The sequence below is a fragment of the Sesamum indicum genome, linkage group LG11 (assembly GCF_026168435.1).
Source record: "Sesamum indicum cultivar Baizhima isolate 11 linkage group LG11, ASM2616843v1, whole genome shotgun sequence".
Classification (NCBI taxonomy): Eukaryota; Viridiplantae; Streptophyta; class Magnoliopsida; order Lamiales; family Pedaliaceae; genus Sesamum; species Sesamum indicum.
Genome location: NC_142667.1, coordinates 12,249,932 through 12,276,212, shown reverse-complemented (window position 1 = coordinate 12,276,212; position 26,281 = coordinate 12,249,932). Strand labels below are relative to the sequence as shown.

At 31.6% G+C, this 26,281-nt stretch overlaps 2 protein-coding genes across 5 annotated transcripts; one reads left to right on the top strand and one right to left on the bottom strand.

The window, feature by feature from the left end:
* Positions 1 to 11,208: 11,208 nt before the first annotated feature.
* Positions 11,209 to 12,065, bottom strand: LOC105173877 (defensin-like protein 1). The gene is made up of 2 exons (XM_011095779.3): positions 11,932 to 12,065; positions 11,209 to 11,570 (listed from the first exon to the last, which is right to left on the bottom strand). Exons 1-2 carry the CDS (start codon positions 12,002 to 12,004, stop codon positions 11,413 to 11,415), a joined length of 231 nt encoding a protein of 76 aa, XP_011094081.1. The 5' UTR covers positions 12,005 to 12,065; the 3' UTR covers positions 11,209 to 11,412.
* Positions 12,066 to 19,178: 7,113 nt separating this feature from the next.
* LOC105173876 (pumilio homolog 5) lies at positions 19,179 to 26,156 on the top strand. 4 transcript variants are annotated; one of them, XM_088875468.1, is made up of 12 exons: positions 19,179 to 19,444; positions 20,156 to 20,200; positions 20,761 to 20,838; positions 20,931 to 21,592; positions 21,898 to 23,249; positions 23,336 to 23,477; positions 23,580 to 23,687; positions 24,247 to 24,459; positions 24,573 to 24,683; positions 24,879 to 25,073; positions 25,410 to 25,581; positions 25,849 to 26,156. In XM_088875468.1, the coding sequence occupies exons 4-12, from the start codon at positions 20,987 to 20,989 to the stop codon at positions 25,869 to 25,871; spliced, it is 2,922 nt and encodes a 973-aa protein (XP_088731594.1). In that variant the 5' UTR covers positions 19,179 to 19,444; positions 20,156 to 20,200; positions 20,761 to 20,838; positions 20,931 to 20,986; the 3' UTR covers positions 25,872 to 26,156. The 4 variants fall into 4 exon arrangements, with proteins under 4 accessions (XP_088731594.1, XP_088731593.1, XP_088731592.1 ...); XM_088875467.1 differs by lacking the exon at positions 20,761 to 20,838; XM_088875466.1 differs by lacking the exons at positions 20,156 to 20,200; positions 20,761 to 20,838 and having other exon boundaries at positions 19,180 to 19,444.
* Positions 26,157 to 26,281: the final 125 nt, after the last annotated feature.

The window sequence follows — 26,281 nt, the reverse complement described above, 5'->3', positions numbered from 1 at the left end:
TTTTAAAAATATATATAATAAAGGTAAAGTTTATATGTGTCATACTAAATAACTATTTTTAAAAAATATTAGAATTTACTAATTCTTGATTAAGTTTATTTTTGTATAAAGATTAAATGTATGAATAAAAGTACCACAATATTGAGCTCGAGCTCGAAAAACTTGAGCTCAAAATCAAGTCGGCTTCCGAGCTTTGCCACCCCTAATTGATATTAAATCTAATTACACAAAATTATATCTTTTATAAAATTATAAATATGTCTCTTCAAGTTGTAGTTGTATTTTTTGTACGTTCCAATTTTTATTTAGTTTGTTTTATTAATATTGAAATTGAACTAAAGCGGAAAAACGTATAAATTAAAAATGAAAATATAGCATTAAAGATATGTACATATGAAAATCTTTTCAAATATTTTTTTGACTAAATTCGGAATTGTCAAAGTAACTGCCATCACTTTCTTGACTGTCTCAAATTAAAGATCTAATAGAGCCGACACAGAACCTCGAGGCCAATTCAAACATCCAAGTTAAGTCTATTTTACAGCGAAACGATGTTGTCTTTTGCCTGTCCATTCTCTGCAACCAAAAGATTTAGACGGCGCAGAAGACACACATAATATGTCAACCCAACTATAGGTACGGGGATAATTATATTTATATTTCTTGATTTATGATTTGTTTATATAAATTATTTTTATTTTTAAATAATTATAACTACATCCACTAATTATATTAATATTATTTATATAAAATATCTTTATTTTTAAAAAAATTAAACATTTATTCTAAAAACGTCAACACATTATAAAAATTATCACTATCTGTAAGAGGAATGGGATTTTTTGAGCATTCAGATATTAAGGTGGCAAATTCATTCCATTATTTTTTTATTTTATTTTTTATTTTTGTATAATTTTGGTCAATTGCCGATTAGAAAGTTTTAGGTTTCCTTTGAACTTAATCACGTAAGTGACTAAAAATTAGGGATTTTGCAATTTTGGAGGAAAAATTTGCAAGCATTTTGCATGAGAGGCTGAAAATCACTACTGATCAAATTTATAGGACTAATGTTGTCATTACATTTTGATTTATGTAGTCAAAATTTAGAAAACTGGAATTTATGCAGAGTTATATCCTACAAATTAAAAGGTAGTGTCAATTCTAATTCTACAAGTTTGATGAGTAGTAATTTCAATATTCACGTGCCAAAAAAACATTTAAATTTTCGCTCCAGAATTAAAAGTTCCCAATTCTTAGTCGCGTGAGAGACACTTGATCAAATTCCGATCAATTCAGAATCTTCAACCAACAATGTACTAAAATTGGACAAAATCGAAAACATGATGAAGTAATTAAATTTGACATGATATTTAATGTCCCGACAATGCAATTTTACGAGCCATATATCCCCTATCAATATATAATTATTGGATAAAAACCCTCTCAACTTTCGACATCTCATGTCTAAATTCCAGGCACCACTTCATGCTTAACATCAATTACGCCAACCGGCAGCAACATTAGCAAGATCTCTAGCAGTCCAAGAATATCTTGATGTGCCCAAAATACACTTTTTTTTTTATTTTATAAAAACAATAATTATATTAATATCTCAGTAAACTCACATAAAATAAAATAAATACCCACACATTCATACGAACTCGAACATAGTCAAGTGTGCAAATCCAGACAAAAATCAGGTTCCAAACAGTAAAGCACTTATACATGTGTGTATCATCATAGACCGAGTTTACGGGATTTTCAGTCTATTATTTTTCATTTTGGGGTAAAATGGTAACAGAAAACTATGACAAATTGGATATCCATAAATGTTAGGGAGTGCTATATATGATTTATTCATTGAAGTTTTGTTGAGATTGCACAAGAAAGAGTACTACTTTACGAATCTTTGTCGATCATTATTATATATATAGTACGTATAAATAATAAATATTATGAATTTGGTACACTTCCACTTCAATTCCAGATCATTTGAAAACAAAAAGAAAAGACTATGCATATAAATTAATGAAGCTTTTAACAAGATGCTGGTTGCCGAATATTCCCATCAGACAATCAAGCAGATTCATGGCGCCCGTCGGTGCTCGAATTTATCCACATAATTAAGAATTAGTCCTTTGTCAATGTGCTTCCATCTTCAGGCCAGTACTCCTAAACACTTATTTATTTCGAGTGTTTCATGTCCAACAACAAAATTATCGCTATATAATTAGCATATATCACTATACGTACGTCACGAACGAGTATATTTTGGTATGATCCGCATAATCTGTGGATACGAGTGCAATTTATGTACCATGAAAATTAGTGCAATTTTCACCAGAATTTCATGTTTTCAGTGCAAAGACGAGAAATTAATATAGTATTTCAAAAAATAATTAATTATTTCAAAATAAAATTCCTCGTCTACAATGCATAAATTTTATCCTTTTAATGAAACTTATCATTTAAATGTAGGTATATCGAATCACATACGTACACAAAAAAAAAAAAAAAATTGAATGAAATGCATCTGCGACATCGTAGTCGAAGATTTCATACTTTAATTTATATTTTCATTATTATTCGTACTAGTACAAGTACCCCTGCATTAATAATTCTTGATAATCTTTTACAATAATTGTTTGGATACATATGATAGTCTTCTCTACTTTTTCACTTTGTGAAAGTAACACAGATCTTTATTTTATATTGTCACGGCATGAACAAACTTTTCGTAGATTTATTATTTATATTTTGCTCAACTTTTTCGCTTTGTAAAAGTTGTGTATTTCTTTATTATTTCACAATACTTATCTTGGCATCAACACATTTTCTTCGCTTGTTCAAACCTAAAAATGGAATAATACAAGTTGGAAGATTATGTTAAATTTTTGGTGTAATAATATATTGTGGAATTATGAGAAATCTCCCAGATGCTTACACATATATCCATAAAAAAATGTTGAAATAATTACAAAAATTATCCCTATTTTTTATTGTCATGAATAATTTTTATAATTATAGAAAAGGTATAAATAATTTGTATAAATAAAATATAAATTAAAAAAACGTAAATATAATAATTCATTAAAATATTTACCAAACAGTTTTAACAAATTCAGCTTCAACTACTTTAATGTAAGCAATAGTGGTCGGCCGTGCCTTATCTTTTGACACATATCTCCATTAGGCAATGTGTTCAAAAATGCACCGCCGAGTACACCATCTCAAAGGTGCGTATGAAGTCCAAATCCATCCATCAAACCATTTCTTAGTGCCTCACTATCTCATCATCTTTTTGCTGCCCATGGTGCAACACCCTCTGCATTTCTTTACCAGTTTCCCCCATAATTGCTTTACATCATTGTCCTCTTTTTGCTTTCTTTTTTGGGATAATTATACTTACACTCTTTACATTTATGGTCTATAAATATTCATATTTTATATCTAATTATAAAAACTACATTTGACAATCAGTTCAGAACAAAAAAACGAAATATTTAGATATGTTATTTACACTAAAACAAATAAATTGTAGGAAAAAGATAAAGAAATCTTAACTGGATATGTGTTGTACAGTAACAATTCATGTATATTAACCTGATATATATATATTTCTTTCACTCCCAAATTTTGACGTATCTACTCTTAGTCAATAACACTCCCATCAGTTAGCTTGTCGTCCTCCTCTGAGTCCTCATTTTCTAAGTTTTGTAGGGTTGAACGTAGATCATCCACCTCATTGTGGAGGCGGTGATTCTCCTATCTAAGTTGATCCAACTCATCCTCATGTTGGGCCTCTATATCATTATAAATTCTTCTAATTCATTCGATTCTCCTCCTCCAGCTTGTCGGCTCTTCTCTCATCCCACCAATGGTGGTGAGCTTGTCTTGAGAGATCGTTCCTTAACTCGTCCATCTCATCATGTCTATTACACAGTTTACACTGCAACTAAATTATCAAGCTAGTCAAGTGGCTGTCTTGACCTGATAGACATAGAGGAAAAGAGCTATTATGTGTTGAGTTGTCTAGTCGAGAAGGTGAAGTCATTAGACATCGAATCGCAGAATAATCTACTTGTCTTGAAAAAATTAGAAGCCCCATTTCCAATTGCACGGGGTACTACGCTACTTCTTTCAAAATAAGACAGTACAAGATTGCAATATTACACCACGTCGAGATCCTCTTCTATCAATAGCTCAATCGCCAAAATTTGATAATACAATCTCAAACTGAAAATCAGTGTGGGAGAGGGAGAGAGTGTAGACACAAACAAAAAATATTTTTTAAGCTTGTCTCCTTCAACATTAACCTAGATTTAAACAAAAAAATGTTTCATTTAAAAATTAAATCTGTTTAAATTTAAATTTCAAGTTAATTCAAATTTTTGCTAAAAGATATATATTAAGACTAAGACATCCGCTCTAACACGCAAGCCGAGACGTGCCGGGTTGGGATGGGGAACATGTTTTTTTCCAACAATATATGCAAACTCCGATGACTGAAGGACCAAAATCACAAAAACTTAAAATATTAAAAAGACCTATTTACTATCCTAAAAAGATAAAATATTGAAATATCAAAATTCAAAAAATAGAAGATAAAAATTGCATTTAATCCGTAAATATTATATATGCATGTTACGCATCAATTTGTACTATATAATTCTTCTAAATAACTTCCGGTCATAACACGGAATATATATATATATATGTAAGTATATGCAATTCCAAGTACGCAAACCAAACAATTAGTCGATGTTTAGAGATATAATCCAAAGCTAATTAAAAAATAAATTGCATAATGAATTAAGCTCATTGGTAGCTTTTAAAAAGCAATGCTATTTACTAATATTTTTCTCGTGTTGTCACATCCTTCTCCAAATAGGTAATATTCGTATCAAGTCTTAATTAATACAATCCCACGGTGGGGTTCACATAAATCCAAAAGATAATGACCAATCAAAAGCAAAAGTAAAACATAGTGATCATTTGATATTAATACTCAACATATATATATGTATATGAAAATTGTGATGGCAATGTCTACATAAAAAAATTGTGGCTGTGGAGGTCCAATCTTGGAAAGATTTAGACAACTTAGGCAAAAATTTGGGACCAGATCGACTTTAAAAATAAATGGGGTCTGAGTCTGAATCTGAGTCTGGCCTTTCATCATACCCAAAGGAATGGGGTGAATTTGAAGGTGGGTACATGAGGCATGCAATGTCCATCAGCAATCATGAGTTTTGCTATTGCTAAAGGCCTTCCAAACAAAAGCATTGCTGCTGCCACTAAACTTTGCAATTATATGTTTCATGTATGTGTCGTTTTGTGCTCTACGAATATTGAATTAATTACACGATAAGTGTTGTGTGTTTGTCGCACTTAGATTAATTGAGTTTTGATATGTATTGTGTTTATCGCACTTTGATTAATTGAATTCTGCTGATTTGTATTTTAATGTTTGGAACGATAATTTATTATCATTATGACTATCGAGGCCCTCTGACTATGGAGGAGTGGGTTTGAATTATGATCGATGTTTGGGTGTTGGTATATTTTAATTTTAATTCTTGATTGATTGGGTATAGATATTTGATGATGTATAATTGGTTTTATTAATTGTTGATGATTGAAATTTATGATGTAATTGTAATTATTATTTTTTGAAAAAAAAAAGGAAAAAAAATGTATTTGTGTGTCAATTGTATTAATAATTTTTCCAATAAAGTACAGGTTATGAATGATAATAGGTCAGGATTTTGACTCTAACACGACAATTTCTCATCAGTTAAAGCTTTGAACAGTTTAACAATCTCCAATTGCCTACCAAACGTTATCAATGAGAATGCAATAAATACAATGAACCACACAATAATACTCACCAGATCAAAAACCCCACAGTGCAAACTCCATAGAAGTCAAGCTCCAAATCAGAAAAAAAATATAAGTACCATTCACCATTATGATATTTTTAAATTACGTTTTGTAATTAAGAAAATAATGTCAATTAAATAATAAAAAGGCGATTAGATCGCACTTTTTCTTCAAACAATCATGGCACGAGCTTCCACCTTACAACTACAAATAGAAATATTTTCCAACAATTCAATAAAGAAAATTAAGTTAACAATAAATCAAGCCAAACACGTCAAGTAAAGATGCACAATAACTAAAATTCAAAACTCTCAGCTCCGACGAAGTATTGCAATATTTACGAAGATTCTACATCTTTCTTGGCGTCAGACCCTTAAGCCTTGATGCTAAACAATCCATATTTTTTATCCACAAGTCCGGAGGAGATTATGCATTCAAAAAAAGCTTATAGCCCTTGAACTGAATCATTTTCAAATATTGTAATCGAATTAAATTAAATTTAGAAATTAATTTATCCAAATCTTCTAGTTTTGTAATTCTTTTGTAGATTCAAAATGTATGTGAATAATAATAATAAGTATTAAGTTCATGTGGGTCACCAAAAGGTATAATGCAGGTACAGTCAAGACCTATAGATGCTTTCATTTCACATGTAAAGTTTCAAGGTGATCATGATTATACTTATCATATCTATTCCAAATTAATCATACAAGATATATTTTAATTTAATTTTAGGGTTTAATGCAATTTATCTTGTATCATCTTGTAAATAACTAAATTATCCTTAAAAAAATAATAATTTACTCACTGTGTTTTTTAAAATAAAGCATTTTAAAAAAAATACAATGGGGTAAATTACTATTTTTTTTCATAGGAGGTAATTTGTTCATTTGCAATATCACAGGGATTGCTTGCATTTTTCTCTTTAATTTCAAGAGCACTGATGAGGGATAAATGCATTTTTGGTCATCAAATACAGTCACTAATGTGATTTTGGTTCTCAAATAATTTAAGGTTGAAATTTTGGTACTCAAACTTTAACTACTTTGGCACTTTTGGTCCTTTCATTAACTTTTCCATTAAACTTACAGAAAGTTGAAATGAATTGTTATTTTCCTCCCATTTTGTGGCGCTTTTCAAGTTGTAATGCAATGCGCTCATTTTTCCTATTTTCTTCAAATTTCAAAAGAGAATAAACAAAAAAAAAAAGTTAAATTTAACCAACAAGTTTTCTAAATAATCTTAACATATAATTGTCAATAATAGAAATATTGTCAATAAATTTTAGAAAATTTGTTGTTTAAATTTATTTTTTTCAGTTATTCTCTTTTGAAATTTGAAGAAAAATAGAAAAAATATATGCACTGGGTTCAACTTGAAAAACACCACAAAATGGAAGGAAAATAGCAATTTTTTCACTTTAAATAAAATTTTCGTTAAATTTAACGAAAAAGTTAACAAAAGAACCAAAAATGTCAAAAAAATTGAAATTTGTGGACTAAAATTACAATCTCAAATTATTTAAAAACCAAAATCGCATTAGTAATTATATTTGATAAACTAATGCATTTTATCCCGCACTGATGATGTATGCTAATCTTCTAAAATGAAATAGTTCGCTCAATTTTAACCTTCAATAACTCGTCAAAAATAATTTAAAAGCATAATTTTCATCATTTCCCAGCCATTGTACTATAGCTAGGTTAAGGGTTTTTTGTGTCCTAATTTTGAATAAATTGTAAGAATTTTTAATAAAAACAGATGGATTCTTACTTTTTTTTTTTCCGCAGTACTACCATCCCTTCATATAATAAAAATAATATCAATTCAATAATTTTTAATAGTATGCGGCTCATTACATCATTTATTGCATTGAAATTCAAAAACCGATTCCATACATCAATAGTTTAAATCAACGAACATATTCAAACGAGACAAAAAAACAATAAACTATTATAAAAATAGATATACACTCACAATCACGCAATTGTGCAAACATCTCAAAACAATTAAAATAAAAGAAAAATACAATTTTAGTTTTATAGCTTAAAGATGATATTTTTAACCCTCCAAAAATTAATTTTTGCAAACATCTGACCAAATGAGAATGCAGGATGGTAGCTGCTGATTCGGATCCCAATTTCTGCCAAGTTCTAAGGCATAATAAACGCATAAAAGAATTTGGGCTTTGGCATTCGGTGAGTGTAAGGTCAGAATGAAGCAAAAAAAGGGACAATGTACTGTACTTGGTCCAGAATCCAATGATATATTACAAGGTCCAAACGCAGACAACAAAGCTCAATTGTTTGCTTTCATACAAAATGTGAAAATTTGAATTCTGTTTTGTCAAAGTTGAAGTTGACTTAGATAGAGCAATCGATTCGGGTTGGACTCGAATTCAGGACGCCCCTGACCACACAAGTTTTCAAGTCGTAGACGAGTCTCGAGCTTGGTTCACGTTTTAGTTGTTCGGACTCAAACTTACTTCAGTAATTCTTTTTAATTTATTTTTGTATATTTTATATGACATACGTTTGTATATATACAAAAAAAATATGTATAATTTATTTATACTTACATATAATACAAAAATTTAATATTTTATAAATTAAAATAATGATGTAAATAGTTTATAAACGTCTTAATATTTATATAAGTAGCACATATTCTAAATCTGTTAATATTTCAACGCCTAACACATGCACATATAAATTTATAAAAAAATATTAACCTTTTAATAATATTATTGCCTCATACTTATAAAGTTATAGTAGTATTATTTTTAAAATATATATATATATAGTATTTTAAAATTATTAACCGAATCCAACCCTACGGGTTTTTTAGAATAAAATATTATTTTTAATCTAACATATTGTATATATTATTTTTTATCTAACAAAATATTTATTAAAAAGTAAAAGTACTATTTTATATGTAAATATATAATTTTTGTAATAATATATACTTTTTTAATAAGAAAAAAAAACCATCCCCTTCCCCCCCTCCCGTCCCACCGTCGCTTTGCTCCACCTCGTCCTCATCGTGCCACCACCCCATTCCCCAGCCCCTGTTGCTGCCCTTCCCCATTTCCCTGCCCCGTGGCCCTCATCCTCCTTCCCAACTTCTGCCCCATCGGTGACCCCCACCCCTGTCCCCATTCCTGCCCCCATTGTTCTCCCCCGCCCTCGCTGCTCGCCACCCCACCTCTATATTAAAATTGTATATTTATGTAATATTACTTATATAAATTTTCATTAAAAATATAATATATATATATACCTTATATTTTTAATTAAAATTTATATAAATAATATTATATAAACATACAATTTTAGATCTAAACCCTTGATTTGAATTGAAGAAAATTTAGGCCATTAATTTCGTTAGTTGAATTTGCTAACTCTTATTTAAAAAATAATAATAATAAAGAAAAGGCGCGTAAACTAGATGAAATTGAGCAAGGGGATAAATTGCATAATTTTAAAAAATACGAGAAAGTAATTTGGTATTATTGTTCACAGGGGTAATTTACTCAAAATAACATCACATGGGGGTAAATAGCACTAATTAAGTTTTTGACTATATTTAATGAACATTTATTATGGTTTTAACTATAATCAAATTATTTGTTATGATTTGATCTCGCTTATATAAACAATAGGTAATAGTCATTGCCAACTTGTAGTTAATTAGTATTTATTATACTATTTTATTTTTAATTATAGTAATTAGTCGTTGCGAAAAGTAATATATTTTTATTTTTCAAATGAGGAAAAGAATTGGTGGCAGGCAAACTCACCATTAAGGCCTAAATCAAATTATTGAGATTCTTTTCCTTTTCAATGGTTCATTCTATCACTGAAGCAACTATAAACTAATTTTATTTTTGTTCGCCCCCAACCCCTTGGCTCTCTCAATGAATCCAGAATATTGCACCCACTCAATTAATCCAAGAATTTCACAAAATCCAAATTTCTTAGTAGCAATTTTTCTGGTATGTGTCTATACTTATCACTAATTTTTCTAAGATCTATGTATTTAGTCAAAATATAAATCTTACATATATCGATATTATTATATAGTATTTTAGTAAGGAAAAAATGCATGTCATCCTCATGTGATATACGAATTGTGCAAAATACTCCTCTATGAAAAATGCAAAGGACTAATTTATTTTTTTTTACAAAGAGATCATTTGCTCATTTCATATATTGTAAGGAGTAATTTGCATTTAACCCTTTTCAATTTTGACGCCCGAGCTGCAGCTATACTAGTTGGAAATTGCCTGTGACATATCCCGAAATGCAATAGCCTGCTGTAGAGCTCGTTTATGAAAATCCAGTCGATGGTCGTATTCCCAAAAGCATAACTCCACATATTCACGAAAATCATCGCTGTTCTTTTAGCATGCATTGCAGGCACACACACTGGAGCACAAATCAATCCAAATTCTGTTTTTTTTTTTTTTATTTATTACATATATATATTGTTGTTTCATTTTATATTTCACTCTACATCTAAAGTACACATACATGTCAGTTGGTTGTCCTCATTTTTCCTAATCTTGGGTTTTTGTATAGTAATGCGAAGAGTTAAATACAATTTTCATGTTTAAAGTACATTCACAGTTGCCAACAATTGCCATTAATTTTAGTTAATTAAAACTTGTGTGCGTTATTCTCCGATTAAATAATAATTATTAGTAATCGGGTACGTGCAGTCTATGCCTGTATGAAATATAAAAAACATTTATATTTGTTATAATAATATATTTATGAAAAAAATTATGAATTAAAATCAGTGTATTTTCAAGAATTATTAAGTTTTTAACTTTATATATTACTGACCATAATCATGAATGAGATGCAAAAAGGATGAAGTTTCAAAAGATTTGAATCATCATCACAAAAGTAAATATATCTTAATGATCATAGGAAGATGTTAACCAATAATTATTAAATAAGTATTTAGTTGATAGATTTCACTATAAAATATGTAAATTAAATTTATAGTTACTTTCATGTTGATTAGAAAAAGGCTTATATATATATATATATTTTTGATCTTGTAATTTTTGACACTTTGGTGCTTTTATCCTTTATCATTTTAGAGTTGCAAAATAATCCTATAACTTTTTGATAGTTTGCAATTTTGGTCCTCTCGTTGTCGAACTTTACAATTGAGAAATACCAAAAAGTTATAGGAATATTTTGCAATACTAGAAATATAAAAGATAAAAATACCAAAATTACATATTCGACCAAAAATATATTTAAACCTTAAAAAAATATAGTTACTTTCGTATAGATGAAACCAACAAAATACTAAATTCAGATTTTATTTAGGTTGTCGCACAAAGCAGGTAGCAACACTACAAGAACACAAATAACTAAACAACTTAGTTTAGCCACAACATGGTCGAACTAACTGAACAAGCAACCATAACTTATTGAAACAACCAGCTAGCTAGTCTTTATTAATGTGTGGAATCACCGGACGTCGTACGTATATATAATTGGTTCAGGTTCAACATTTAAAGTAGCAAAGGCAGGCGAAGCCCAAGCCCCTCCTATGACAAGCTCCGTGTTGAGCCCTCTCCCAGTTCCTGCACTGCCTGTCACAGTTGCCGCTGTTCAGGCATACCCCCGACCACGTTTTGCTCATTCTCTGGCAAATTTTGGCTTCTGCAATAATAAACAAGAGCTGACTTTTAATCACGACATATACCAATAAAAAATGGGAACATGACGAACGCATATATATGGATCGATCTTGTTACCACTTTATAACGTGTAATCATGTACAATACGTTGTGATTTAGATGGACGGTCTATAAAGTACAGAGTACGTTAAGACGTTAGCAAATATACTGATCATTTTTCCCCTTTTGGGAAGTTTTAGCCTAGCTATGCATGCGCGCAATGCTACACCTAAAGAAGGGCATGTGTTCGTAAGTGCATAGTTAGCGACATACACACACATATTAGAGAGCAAGCGAGCATAGAGAGAGAGAAGAAAGAAAGGGAAAGAGGACGGCCAACAGACCATTTGATGCTAAGAGGAGAAAGCAGAAGAAGAGAGCAAAGAAAATGGTGGAGCTAACTTGAAACTTAGCCATATTCGCTTAGTGTACTATATGTTTGAATGAATGTTGTTGTGAAAAGGGGTTGGTATTTATAGCAGTGGATCCATCCCTTACGTACGAAGAAGACTCCAGAGCTGAAGTACGTGTGATAGCATTGAAAAATGGTACTAATTTATTATACGATCTGCAGATAAGGGTTTGAATTGAAGTATAGTATAGTGATGATCAAAGCAAAGGCATTTGACTAAAACTTGTCATGCCTAAGATTGACGCACCCCATGCACCAGCATTTATGAGCTTCTTATCCTTACAACGTTAACCTTCACATGCATTACTTAGTATTTGTCAACTCCTTACCCAACAATTTGCTTGTGCGTATCAAGAATGAGATTACACCACATTATTGCTAGCTAGTTAATTAGTCAGGTGTGTCTCCTGAGGTACTTGGGGGGGGGGGGGGGAGCAAATTTCAAGAATTTTATTTACCCCGATGGACTTATTATTGATTTATTACAAATTAAATAAATCTTTTTATGATTAAATTATCTACATAGATTTTTATGTATTAATACATGTGAGAATGCATATTTTCCACGTTATAAAGGTACGTGGTTCAGTAAAAAAAATTGTTTGACCTGCTATAAATAAGTTATAAGTCAATCAAGGATAAATATCAATCTTCATTCAGTTTTTTGTTAATATCAATAAATTTTGACTAATTAACAAATGGACTTATTTGTAAGACGAAAGCAACGTTCAAGGTTGCTAGATCTAATTTTCCAAATTACAAGAGGTTTATTTGTAATTACACCAAATTTCAAGAGAAGGGAGAGAAATATAATTATCCCAAAATATAATTAGAGGGTGTTTAGTAGAACTTATAAGTTTCCCAAAATATTTGATAAGATTATGGATGTCAATAAACAGGGTAAGATCATATCCATATTCATTGACTAACTCAAAAACTCATACCTAGGCCCAATAAATATTATTAGACACCAAACTCATTAATATATATATATATATATATATATATATTAAATTTGAATTGAATCGCTACCCATCAATACTCATAAGTTTTGTGCACCCAATTTGGATCCAAAAAACCATTTCTATTTTTTTTTCCTCCAATCATTTGAATTATTGTTTATCAATCTATCTAAGTTTAAGTGAATAAATTTTAAAAAACTTAAGACATCATAAAATTATTTATCGTGTAATTCTTTAATTACTATGTATATTTTTTTAATCAATAAATAGTTGAATAATTGATTATATAAATATATAAATTATGCTATCTAGGCATATTTTTCAACATCTTGAAGAAAATATATAATGTTTGGTTAAGTGATAAAATTAAAGCTTAAAGTTCTATATTATTAAATTCCATCTCTAATAAATATGTAGATTTAATATTTTTATTATATTATTATTTAAAAAATATGATAAATAACATATTCTTTGAAAAAATTCTCTAAAAAAAGAGTTATTTGTGAATTGGGTCTCAATAATTTATTGATAAATTATGAATAAAAATAAAAAAATTAATATATATTGATAAATCTAATGTATATAGTAAACAATATGGTAAATTGTTGCTAATTCAAAACACATATTTCTATGTTTTTTTAATCATTTATTTTGATATTAAAAAATATAAGTAATTAATCTATTTTGTCTCGTTTTGGTGATTCTTGCTCCAAGTAAATTTGTGTGAAATATATATCTAATATGTTTTACCATTTGTTCCTTTATTTAAAATTTATTTAGCCTTTTCTCAATAATCTTGTTTTAAATAAATACGTTAAATATTGTCCGACAACATTAGAAAGAAAAAAAAATGGGTCTAAGCCTACCCAAAATAAAAAAATCAGATCTAAAACAATGGCATTGGGTTTAGGACCCTTAGGTCTTGAGGAGGTTGGATAGAGTTTGGGTATTATCTATATTATATAAAAAGAAAAAATATTCCAAACTCACAAGCGATTGTTAATAACATCGTTGTCCTAATTTTTTATGAAGTAAAAAATACCCTTCAATCGATAAAATAACTAACTTATTTAATTTTTAAATTTTTTTATTAATTAATAAATTATATTTTTTCTTTATTTCTTATTTTTTTTATTTTTTAATGTAATGTATTAATTTATGTATTTTATTTATACTTATAATATTATTACTGATATATTTTAAAGTATGTAAACAATTTATTCATAATATGCACGCAAAAACGGCATTGCCATAACAACTAGTTTAATAAATGGAACTCATTTGCACGAGTCTGGATAGAATATGACCTTACCTATGGATAGAATATGACCTTACCTATTGATAATTCTATATAAAATGTTTGGGAGTTTAAAAGCTCTTAAAGACACTTAGGCAAAAATTTTATTGAAGAACTTATAAGATCATAAAGTAAGATGTTGTGGAACTTACAATCTCTTTAAAGAAAATGTTATGTTCATCCAACTTTTCTAAAATATTTCATAAGCTCTTAAAATTCAATAAATAAAAATATGCTAATAATTTTATTAGTATTTCTCTTTTATCTTTCATATAATTGACGTTTTCCTCCAAAGTTTAAATTCTAATAATTTGATGGCTTTTTTCTTCGGCCATTGTTACGGTATGAAAAACTTATTTTCGCAAATACTCTAACTTTCTTATTTATTCAAACACTTTAACATCTTATTCTAAAATAACATTAAACATCTTTAAACTCTTCAAATATTTTATAAGATGTAAGAGTTTTCAAATAAACTACCCTCTTAGTCGTTTCCCTCATAGAAAAATGTCCAATTTCTTTTGAGTAAATTAATTACAATTACATCACACCTTAAATATCAAATAATCAAATATATAACTAATTAATAATTACCAGTTACAACAGTATCAAAGAAATAGTTCACAGCATTAAGCAGATTAATGAACTTTTTTTTTTACCAAAATCAGGTCCGATCGAATCAAATTAATTACATGGTAAGTATAATATACTTATTATATAATTTAATCACTTTTTTAAATTATATACTAATCATATAACATATATATTACATTTGTTATATAATTAATTCCGATCAAATCAAATTCCATCCGAATTAGTATTTTTCCAAATTAATTGTACGTTAATGAATATTAAATAGAACAGTTGACTGAGTTATGTATAGAGGTGTACAAATTAAAGGAATTTCCCCCACTCTTTAAGCCGAAAGTTCTGCTTAATTATCCTTAGACTAATAAATCACAAGTACATTAATCTTTCATGTTATGGAGATTAATCATAGAGCAAGTGTGATACACTCGCTATGTGATTGGTCATTTTTCCTTAATTGTACATCAATCATATAACAAATATAATACACTTACCATGTGATTAATTCAAATTTGATCGAATTGGGTCCGGGCTAAAATTTCTGCCTACAAGATTATGATAATTTCGTGCTTCATTACTCTAATGATAATTAAATTAAGCAGAAGCTGCAGAGGCTTCGGCTTAAACAGTGGGGATATGATAATCCTTTCCTGCCCTCTATAATTTAGTAAAATATTGTTTTATTTATTCATATAAGTCAACATTCAATCTGCTTTTGATATTGTTGTCTGCTGCCCGTATTATTAGTTTTCATATCATATAAGTAGTTTAACTATATATATATTTTGTTAATGTAATAATTATTTCTAATCGTATATATAATATCTTGAATTTATATTTTGTAGTAAATATAATATCAATATCAATCTTATTTGTATTTAACTATAATAATCTATTACTAAAAATTAAAATATTTTATCTTTTTTGAATATTAAAAAAATTAAATAGCAAAAAAAAAGGAATTTAAATCCTAGAGAGAGAGTGTGTGTGTGTGTGTAATGTGGATGTGTGTATAAGACAGAGAGAGTGTATAAGTGTACGAATGCGGACACTTTTATCTTATAACATATTAATTTAATATAGTTAATAAGATCTTATAAAAAAAGTTAAAAAAATTAACTTTTTTTTTAAAGAACTTATAATATTCAAATCATCTTATTTTAAGATTCTATAATCTCTTTAAAAAAAAATTATCCAAACAAATATTTAGAACTTATAAGCTCTCAAACATCTTATAAGCTGTCTAGAGGAGTTTATAAGCTTAACCAAACACCCATTTAATTTCATACATTTGAAGCCGTTTTTAGAACCTTAAAGACGGCTAGGTTATTGCATTTTATTTTATTTTATCTAAATAATATATCATAATATTTAATGTTTTAATTAATTTAAATTTAATTTAAATAATTTAACCCATATCTATTCGAAAAGGAAACATAGTTGGGCATGTACCCATATCTATAGAGATATTCGAGAACTACCGGAAGAAGAAGGCTAACGGGAACTAAAATTATCAAGAATTGGACCATTTAATATTTGGGTAAATAGCAATTTATCCATTGTGATATTAAAAATGAGCACATTATCTCACTATAAAAAAATATAGCAATTTACCACCCTATACTTTTTAAAACGAAGCAATTTACCTTCTTATACAGGGAGGTAGATTGCTTTATTTTAAAAATCATAGGGGGGTAATTGCTTTATTTTAAAAAATATAGGGAGGTAAATCGCTATTTATTTTTTTTATAAGGAGGTAATTTGCTCATTTGCGATATCACAAGGGGGTTGCTTGCATTTTTTCCTTTAATATTTTCTCCAATTTAAATTTTTCAATAGTACATTGTTATTTACATTATTTAATTTTTTTTTCGTACATTTGTGTGAAATTTACTTTATGATATAAGTTATGTATAAGATACTATAACTAGGCTCGATATAGTGGCTAATCTTCCACTGGGGTCTTCTTTGAAGCTCTATCGTGAGGCCTTTCTTCCGCTCTGATAATCAATAAATATTATAGTAAAATTTTTTTTTTACTACACTATAAACAGCAACAATTTAAAATCATGATAAATCAATTCTATTAACTATAGTCAAACAAAATTAATGTGAAAACTTAAACTTTTACTACGGTTAATCAATATTATGGCCAACTTAATAGTTTTATCCTAGACTAATTAATGTTTTGGCCTCATCTGTAGAAACAACGGCTACTGATCGTTGTGGGCCCGTGATTAATTTATATTCTCTACAGTCTTTTTCTTTTAACCATAATGATTAATTATAGCAAAAAAATCGTATTTCTTTAAGTGGTAATTGATTTTCTAATTTATACATATAATTGATCCTCCTTGTTGACTGTCATTTCCACTACAAAAAACTCAATTAACAAAGGTGGTACACTCTAGTGTATTGCACTTATCATATAATTAGTTCAGATTCGATTAAACTGGTTTGGATTAGATTTTCCCCACAAAGACGATGATTGTAGAATTTTTCGACTTCAATATCACCAAGGGATGGTCACCTAATCACAAGAGTTAACACATGCAATAATACTCATTTTGATTGGATAAAAGAATGCCAGTTCAATTATAATCTACACAATTACTAAAAGTGGAAATACAAGATTTAGGAAACTCATTTTCGCATTTGGACACATAAACCTAATAAAGATAATATATCTCATTTAAATCGCTAAATGTTGTAAGGGTTCGACAACGAGCAGAACAATTACCTCTGTGTGTGAATTATGCTGGTCTAAACTCTTTTAATGAGTTTAATGTAATTTAAATTTTTATAATATTATAAATGAGTAAATTACCTCATATAAAAAAATAACAGCGACTTATCTTTTATCTTTTTTAAAGTCAAGTATAAATTATTTGTGGCCCATGACCCATAATTCTGATAGGCTCAAACTAAATAAAGGCCCACACCCACAACCCACTTGAAAGGCTCACTATCCAGTCCACTTGCTGGCCCACTACCCGACCCATCACTTGTGACCCGACCCAGGTTCTAACCTATTTCTAATAAACCTAACCCTAGCTCTCTCATTCCACTACTGCATCTCTTCTCTATCTAGTTGCACCTCTCTCTCTTTTTTCTGTCGAATGGCTTTCCTCGCCTTATTTCTCCGATGGCCTTGGGAATCCCTCATTTGACTCCTCTTTTTCTTCGCTCCTTTAATGTTGAGACCCTTTAAATGGTGGCTTTGGCCTTCGGCCATAGCCAACGACTAACAATCTTCTCTTCTCTTATCCTTCCTACTTTTTACTGCAAAGTTCTTTGTGAATTTGTGAAAACCTCGGTAGTGGGTCTTTGTGACCGAAAATTTTGTGGTGGGTCTTTGTGATCGAAAATTTTGTGTTGGTTGGTTGTCTGTGTGAAGCAACCGTGGATTGTTTTACGAGTGGTGCCTTGTGACCATTATCCGTTTAGTTTGGATCTGGTTCTTTGAGCCTAGTGCTTATTACTTCTGTCTTTGTGAATAATTTACATTCTATAATTATCTGTCTTGTCTTGTAATATATAAAGGGTTGTGTACCCTCAATTGTTGTAATAGTTGATAGGGTTCGGTTATTTTTGGAGAAATCCACAAAGGATTTTTCCTCCATACATTAAGTAACTTATCTACCTGTTGAGGTAAATTGCTTCATTTTGTAAAACACAAAGGATAAATTACTGTATTTTTTAAAATATGAAAAGATAAATTGCTAGTTTTTTTAATCGAAGCAATATCACAAAGAGATAAATTTTTATTTTCTTTTTTAATTGAGATAAAAATTGAATTTAATAACTTGAGAAGATATATTTGTGTCCCAAATAATATTGAGATGTCAATATGCATATTTCTTGACACCGATTTTGATATTTTCTTTGCTTTTGGGATCGAAATAAATGGCATACGTCCCATAATCTTTTTATTTTATTTTTAAAAATAAAGCAAGGTTAGAACAATGTATCTTAAAATACAAGCATGCACCTACTATATTTTAATTTAGTTTTTCTGTTATTTTTGTTTAATGCACACACCCAACACACAAACGCACGTCCAAATTCGTATATAAAATCTGTTATAGGAAATCTTGAGTCTCTGGGTATCCTCCTAGGGACACTATATTTCAATTTAGTTATGTTAGTTAATTATGTATATATATATATATATAAACTAGGTTTTTGTCTGCGATAGAGGATGCCTGCTGCCCTAAATGGGCACAACACACAATTTAAATATAAACATGCTGCCATATGTATATATATATATGTATGCTGCTTGTAATTGGGTTCGCAGTCCATTAATCTGTATTTTGGCAACAATTTGTCCGAATTGGGGAATTTGTGGAATTAGCGACTTTCTCACTTTCTGTCTTTTGTACTCGCAAAGCAAACCCCACATCGTCTCATTGTCATCAGCCCTTTGCCCACGCCACCCACCCCACACTCAACAAGATAAAAACTCTTTTTCATGAGATTCTTTTGATTCTCTCTCTCTCTCTCTCTCTCTCTCTCTCTCTCTCTCTCTCCCCGTGGAAAAGAATCGAGGGTTTTGTACGGGGAACACTGACTGCTATGTGGGAAAGAGTATCTGTGTAAGTTTCTTTATGGATTCTCGCAACTCCTAGTGATGTTGGAATGAAAAAAGATTCTCTTTCTTTTCTTTTTGTGGTTATTTTTGTTGTAAGGGTATTTTTAGGTGCTAATATGTTGTGTCAATTGCTGGAAAGTAGGAAAAGATTGAATCTTTTCGAGGTTTGGTCTGTTTATTTTTCCCGGGTAGTATTGCTCACCTGTTGACTTTGTTTGCTTCAGTGGTTTGTTGCTTTTGTCTGTTTATTTAGAGTTACCTGCATCGATTTAATGTTTTTACGGCTTTTGACTTCTGGGTGAAAGGGGCTTGATTTGAAATTGAAGAGTTTAAAATCCCACTTAGGTGCTATGATGACTTTAACACAAGGAGGAAGTACTGGAATGTTCTGTTATTGATTGAGTTGAATAGGAAATGGTCATGTAGGATACTTATAGCTGGCTAAGCTGGTCGAGCCTGTCTATGTTATCGAAAATTTGAGAGAATCTAGCACAAATCATTTGAGTTTCCTATGCTGATTGATTAGATTTTTGTCCGATGGCATAGATTTCTTTTCCATGAGATTGAGCGAATGACGAATTCTTTAATGCTTTATCTGAAAGAGGAGAGGGGGAGCCAAGTGGTCACTTTTTAACCTTTTAGGAAATTATTAAGTGATAATGTGGTTGAATAATACGTTTGATCTGATACTAGATTTATATTTTGCTACTTTCAGTTTATATTGAGCATTGGGAGATGCAGGCATGACTATTTTGTGGAGGTGGGTGCCAGTTGACCTCATAATATTATTTGATATGCCTCATTGATTCAATATATGGCAAGTAGTACTATTCATGGAATGTAAAACAGGGTTGTTAAATCCTCAGGGAATCCAACGCTCTTAGGTAAAACTTACATGTGGTGACTATAATTGTTAATAATTGCATCAAATAGTCCTTTCTCAATGAAAAAAACAAGTGGGAACTTTGGATGTGAGGGAAATGCTTTTTAAACTAAGAGGAATGAGGGAGAGGAGATCTGGTGGGGGTGGGGTGGTAGGTAATGTTGTGACATACTAGTTAAATAATTTGTACCATATGTAATCCTCCCTAAGTTCTTCAAATGAAATCCTTTTTATTGCTTTTGGGCATTGATTAGACCAGACGAGCTCTCAGGCCATGAAAGACAATTCTATGGGTTTAGAGCCTGGCTTCACTTGGCAAATCATATTGACAGAGGAAGGGGTGATTCTGTTCCAACGCTATACAATTCAATACAAGATTAATGCGATACACATCTGCTGTTCAAATCTTATGTATTAAAGCATTCAATCTTTTCCAGATTGTGGAATATTATCTGAGAAGACCAGCCTTAACATTGATCAGTTATGCACCATAATTTTCATTGATTATTTTGTAGGTATACTCTGTTACATGTCTTTCTGTGTATATTCCCGTCGGTTATTTTTTGACTCATCAGTTTAAGACTAAACTCATTATCCTGTCTCTCAGGAGCATTCTTAGATGCATTTCCAGGTAAAATTTATACAAGAATCATCTCTAGTATAATGGCAACTGAAAACCCTATTAGGATATCGGAGGGGACAGACAGATGGCCCGTCCTCAAGCAGTCTAACAGGTATGGACCATCATCCGGCAAGATGGCCTTTGAGGATCTGGGTTTGTTCCTGAAAGACAAAAGGTTTGAAAGACTTGAAAAGGATGTCATACCAGGCCGGAGTGAAAGTGCACCGCCAAGCATGGAGGGTTCTGTAGCGGCAATTGGAAATATCCTTTCCCAGTGGAAATCAGCTTGGCATCCTAGTTCGATATATCCATCCACCTCTCCAATTAACCGTGAAAATAAAATGCGGTTTTCTGGCGATCCATCATCTTCTACAAGCCGTACTTCTGATATCAATGTAGACCATAGGTTCAGTGGGCCTCTCAACTCATGGGAAAGCTGTCATATGTTGCAACCCAGTGGTAGACCAGGCAGCAGGAATATGTCATATGCTAAACTTGCTGATGGCTCTTTGCAGTTTCCCAGTAAGAGTCTTCCTGCTCATGAGGAAGAGTTTGAGGATGATCAATCATGTGAACAGAGTGCATCTGTGTCCGTGCAGAAAGCTGCTTTGTTAGGTTATCATAGTCGTTCGTTGGACTCAATGCAGGTAAAATGTGTTTCCTGTAAAGAAGAAAATGGCGTTGTAGACATGAGTTTAGTATCAAAATTTTGTGCTAATATTCGTCATGCTTGCGTGGACATCTATTCCTTGAAGTATGTAAATGACACCCAACCTTGTCTGTGTTTTGCAGATAGAAAAAAATCTAAAGGAAAATAAACTGGTTCCTTTACGTGGCTTAGTTTCATTATTTCTAAATAATAACAATTTCTTGTGTAGAACAGACAGAATGCATATGGCATTTCTGCATGCTCTTCTATATAGTTCTGCAGTTGTAAACTAAAAGCATCCAGTTGCAGGAAGATTCCTACCAAGCTTCGTCACCTTCATATGATCAGTATCGCTCCTTGAGCTATAGATCTATAAAAGAAACAGTTGTGTCTGATGCTGACTCCCATATCATGCATAATGCCACTGTTAACATGTCATCTGCTGGTACAAATACTCCATGCTTGGATGATATCAGGCCAGTCTCGTCACTTGATGGCACAAGGGGCACAGTGGCTGGGCCACCTGCACATAGAAGAGATTTCAATGCTGTAAGAGTTGATATGCAGGATAATCTTTCAACTTCAGTGGCTGTTGATGTAGATAATGCCCATATTGAGACTGTAGAGAGTGTTAATTCATTTAGCTTTTCAAATTTAGACTCTCACAAATTTCAGAAGAAAGAGCAATTCAATCGCCAAAATAATGTGCTGCAACAGCAAGCAGCTCCGCAAGAATGCAGCACTTCTCAAGTTCAGGGCACTTATTCTCAGATTATTTATCCAGGAACAGGCCATGCATATGGTAGCTTGAACCAGTTTCCTTATGGTTCTGCAAGTGTTACAATGGCAGAGTTTCGGCCATTACTCCAGTCATCTGGATTCACCCCTCCACTATATGCCACTGCAGCTACTTTAATGACTCCATCAAGTCCATATCATGCCAATCTGCAGACAGCTGCTTTGTTAACTCCACATTACAGCCTGGGTGGCTACAATTTCAACTCTGCGGTTTTGCCATCGTATCTGGCTGGATATCCCCATCAAGGGCCCATTCCTCTTGCTTATAATAGTGCTTCCTTTCCCACTTCTGGAGTTCCAAATGGAGGAAATGTTCATGGATATGATCTGCAAAATCTGCTGAAGTTTTATGGTCAAGTTGGAGTTCCCATGCAACCTCCGTTCCATATGCAGTATTTCCAGTACAGTCATCTTGGTCATCAAACATCAACAAATGGTGCTGCCGTGAACCAAGTGAACTCTTATGACTCAAAAAGGCAAGCAGAACTAGTTGGATTATCAAATGACTACAAATCTCAATATCCAAATGGTGTCGGCTATGACAATCCGAATCTCAAACGTGGGAACTTGTCAAGTCATAATAGTTTGGCAAGACCAACAAATGCTGGTCCTTTATCACAGTTTCCTAGTGTATCGGTTGTTAGTCCAGCTTTGCAGTATAAAACTGCGGCAGGGACCAAGTTTCCTGGAGGGAAATATAACTTGAACCTTTGTCACTCTTCTAGTGGTAACTCTAGTAAAGCTAATGACCAAAGTTGGAGTGACGTGAGTTTATATTCTTTTCTTGAAGAGTTGAAATCTGGTAAAGGTCAAAGATGTGAGCTGTCTGATATAGCAGGACATCTTGTTGAATTAAGGCATGTTTTTGCCAACCTGTCTTTTGTTTTCTAAAAGCACAAATTACTTATGGAACTAATGAGTTATTTTGTGCTCTCCACTTCAGCGTCGATCAACATGGAAGTAGATTCATTCAGCAGAAGTTGGAGACTTGTAATGTTGAAGAGAAAGCATCTGTTTTTAAGGAAGTAGTTCCACATGCTTCCAAACTAATGACTGATGTTTTTGGCAACTATGTTATTCAAAAGGTGTGTTTCCTAATTTCTTGGAATTTTCTGGTTAATTTTTTGCTCTATATCTTCATCATCCATATAATTCATGTTTTTCTTTATGTCATCAATGTCATTAAGCTTTTTGAATATGGGAGTCCAGAGCAAAGGCAGTACCTTGCAAATCAACTGCAAGGTCAAATCCTGCCATTAAGCTTGCAGATGTATGGATGTCGTGTGATCCAGAAGGTAAATATCCGGGGTTGTGTCTGTCATTATCTGTATATTTTTTTCCGATTCACTCAGTGCTTTTGATTTTTTCATTGTACATTTTCTGCTTGAAACAAGTCTTTCCCCATTATGCTTTACCTAATTGGTGCTTCACTGTTATATCCCATTTCCCAAGCATCCATATTCCTTTCTTTCATCTCCCTGTGCAAGCTCTGCCTACTATGTCATGTTATCATTTGTACCAAAGTAAGTAATAAAGGGATAGCAGACTATCATTTGAGCTGAGAACTAAATACTAGATTGGCTAGATGAGGCCAACACAAGATCGGTTTTGTTGTAAAGTAATAACCATGATGTTCTCAGGTTTGATCAGTTATTATTGCTCAAATCGTTCTTGTGTTTATAATTTCTATCATACTCTTCTTGAATATTCCATAGGATGTGATTTACATGCTACTCAAATCAATTCTTTCTTGATGTTATTTCTCCTTAAAAATGTGTCCATTCAATCTTTCTTTCTGAGATATCATACCAACACAAAAAGTATTCTGATCTTTTGATCACAATATCTCCTTAGGCTCTTGAAGTTATTGATTTAGAACAAAAGTCAAGGCTTGTAAGAGAGCTGGATGGACATGTTATGAGATGTGTTCGGGATCAAAATGGAAATCATGTCATACAAAAATGCATTGAGAGCATTCCCACACAAAATATTCAATTCATAATTTCTTCTTTTCATGGGCAAGTTGCCGCGCTCTCAACGCATCCTTATGGTTGCCGCGTCATACAGGTAAGTTTACATCTGTAGGAGGAGGGAAGACACCTACTTGTTTCTCATTTGCTTCAGTTCCTTATATTTTGTTATAGAATTTGAGATGATCAGTTTGTTTTCTGGGCATATAGAGGGTCCTGGAGCACTGTGGCGATAATACAGAGACACAGTTCATAGTGGATGAGATTTTGGATTCAGTTTGCTCACTTGCACAAGATCAGTATGGCAACTATGTCACACAAGTTAGTTTCTCCTTCTGCTTTTAGTAATTTCTACATTGCTTCTCCACTTAATGGTAAATGGATTCCCCCTCGCCTACTTCAAGGATTTCTTTATAGTTATATAGCTATGGGCGGATTACTGAAATTGTCATTACTTGTCATATTTGATTTGCAAGGTCTTAGTTGGGTGCTAATTTTCATTATGCGAATTGACAGCATGTATTGATGAGGGGGAAGCCTCGTGAAAGGAGTGAAATCATTGAGAAATTAGCTGATTCTATTGTACAACTGAGCCAGCACAAATTTGCATCAAACGTTGTCGAAAAATGTCTGGAGTATAGTGATTCTACTGCAAGAGAAATGCTGATAAAGGAGATCATTGGTTATGGTGATAAGAATGACAATGTGTTGGTAAGTTAATTTAAAGCTCAAACATCAATGATTAACAGCTGTTATCGGTCTAGTTGCCTAGTTTGGTCCTAAATTGCCAGCCGACATATGTATTCTGTATTTACATCTCATCTTAAGAATTTTATAGGACTATAACTATAACATTTTCATAATGACTCTCCAAGTCTTGAACCTCGTGCTCTCCACTAGCAGTTGGAAAATTTCAAGATGTGGGAGTAATAGCAGAGTTTCTTATGTCACTGGGATAATTTCCCTTTTGCATTCTGTTGCTTTTTTCCATACGGTACCGACCCTCATTTATCTTTTCACGTGTTGTCTCTTTTATTTATATGCTAGATTATGATGAAAGACCAGTATGCAAATTACGTCATCCAAAAGATTCTAGAAAAATGTTCTAGTGATCAGCGGGAAGTATTGCTCGGGCTGATACGAAACAACCTCACTGCTTTAAAGAAATATACGTATGGGAAACACATTGTCGCTCGATTTGAACAGCTATACGGAGACGGTTAGTTTTTCATTTCCTTTTGTTCTACATTTTATATCTTTATCGATTTATTGCAGTCAATCTGCTAAGTATCATCATAATTTTCTCTTTGCTTTGAGATGCTAAAACAGTCTGTCTCTCTCATGCAATCTTTTTGCTTTCTGTCTGTTATTTGATACGCGTCTAACTAGAACAAACCCTGGAACCATAGTTATCTCCATATCCCTGTATGATCAGTCATGTCTGAAAATACGAAAACGTTTTGACATATTATCGTGCCCCCATCAGAAATTCAATCCTCAGGATCGTAGTGCGAGGCCAGTATACCTCTGCAGCTGCTGCTGTTGCTTCAGCATTTTAAAGGGCGTCGAATTCTTCGGAAGCGATTCTAGAATGCATTCATATGGCAGAGGTTGTCAACTGACCCTCAATCCACCCTCCAGTTTCCACATTCAGGAATTCTGCTGTACATTATTTCCTATGTAAAGCTTGAAATATGTAAAAAGATAAAACGTTGTTCTCAATCATCTGCATTTGTAGGGTATTTGATCCTGAAGAATGTAATTAACTTCCAGTTTGTGGATTTCTTTCTTATATTTGGAGTTTCTATCAAGAATTTATCAATTTTTACTAAAAATAAGTTGAAAATAGATGGGTCCGGACCCTTATGAAATAGATTAATTTACGATAGAAAGTAAACGAGTGGGATGTCAAGTAAACG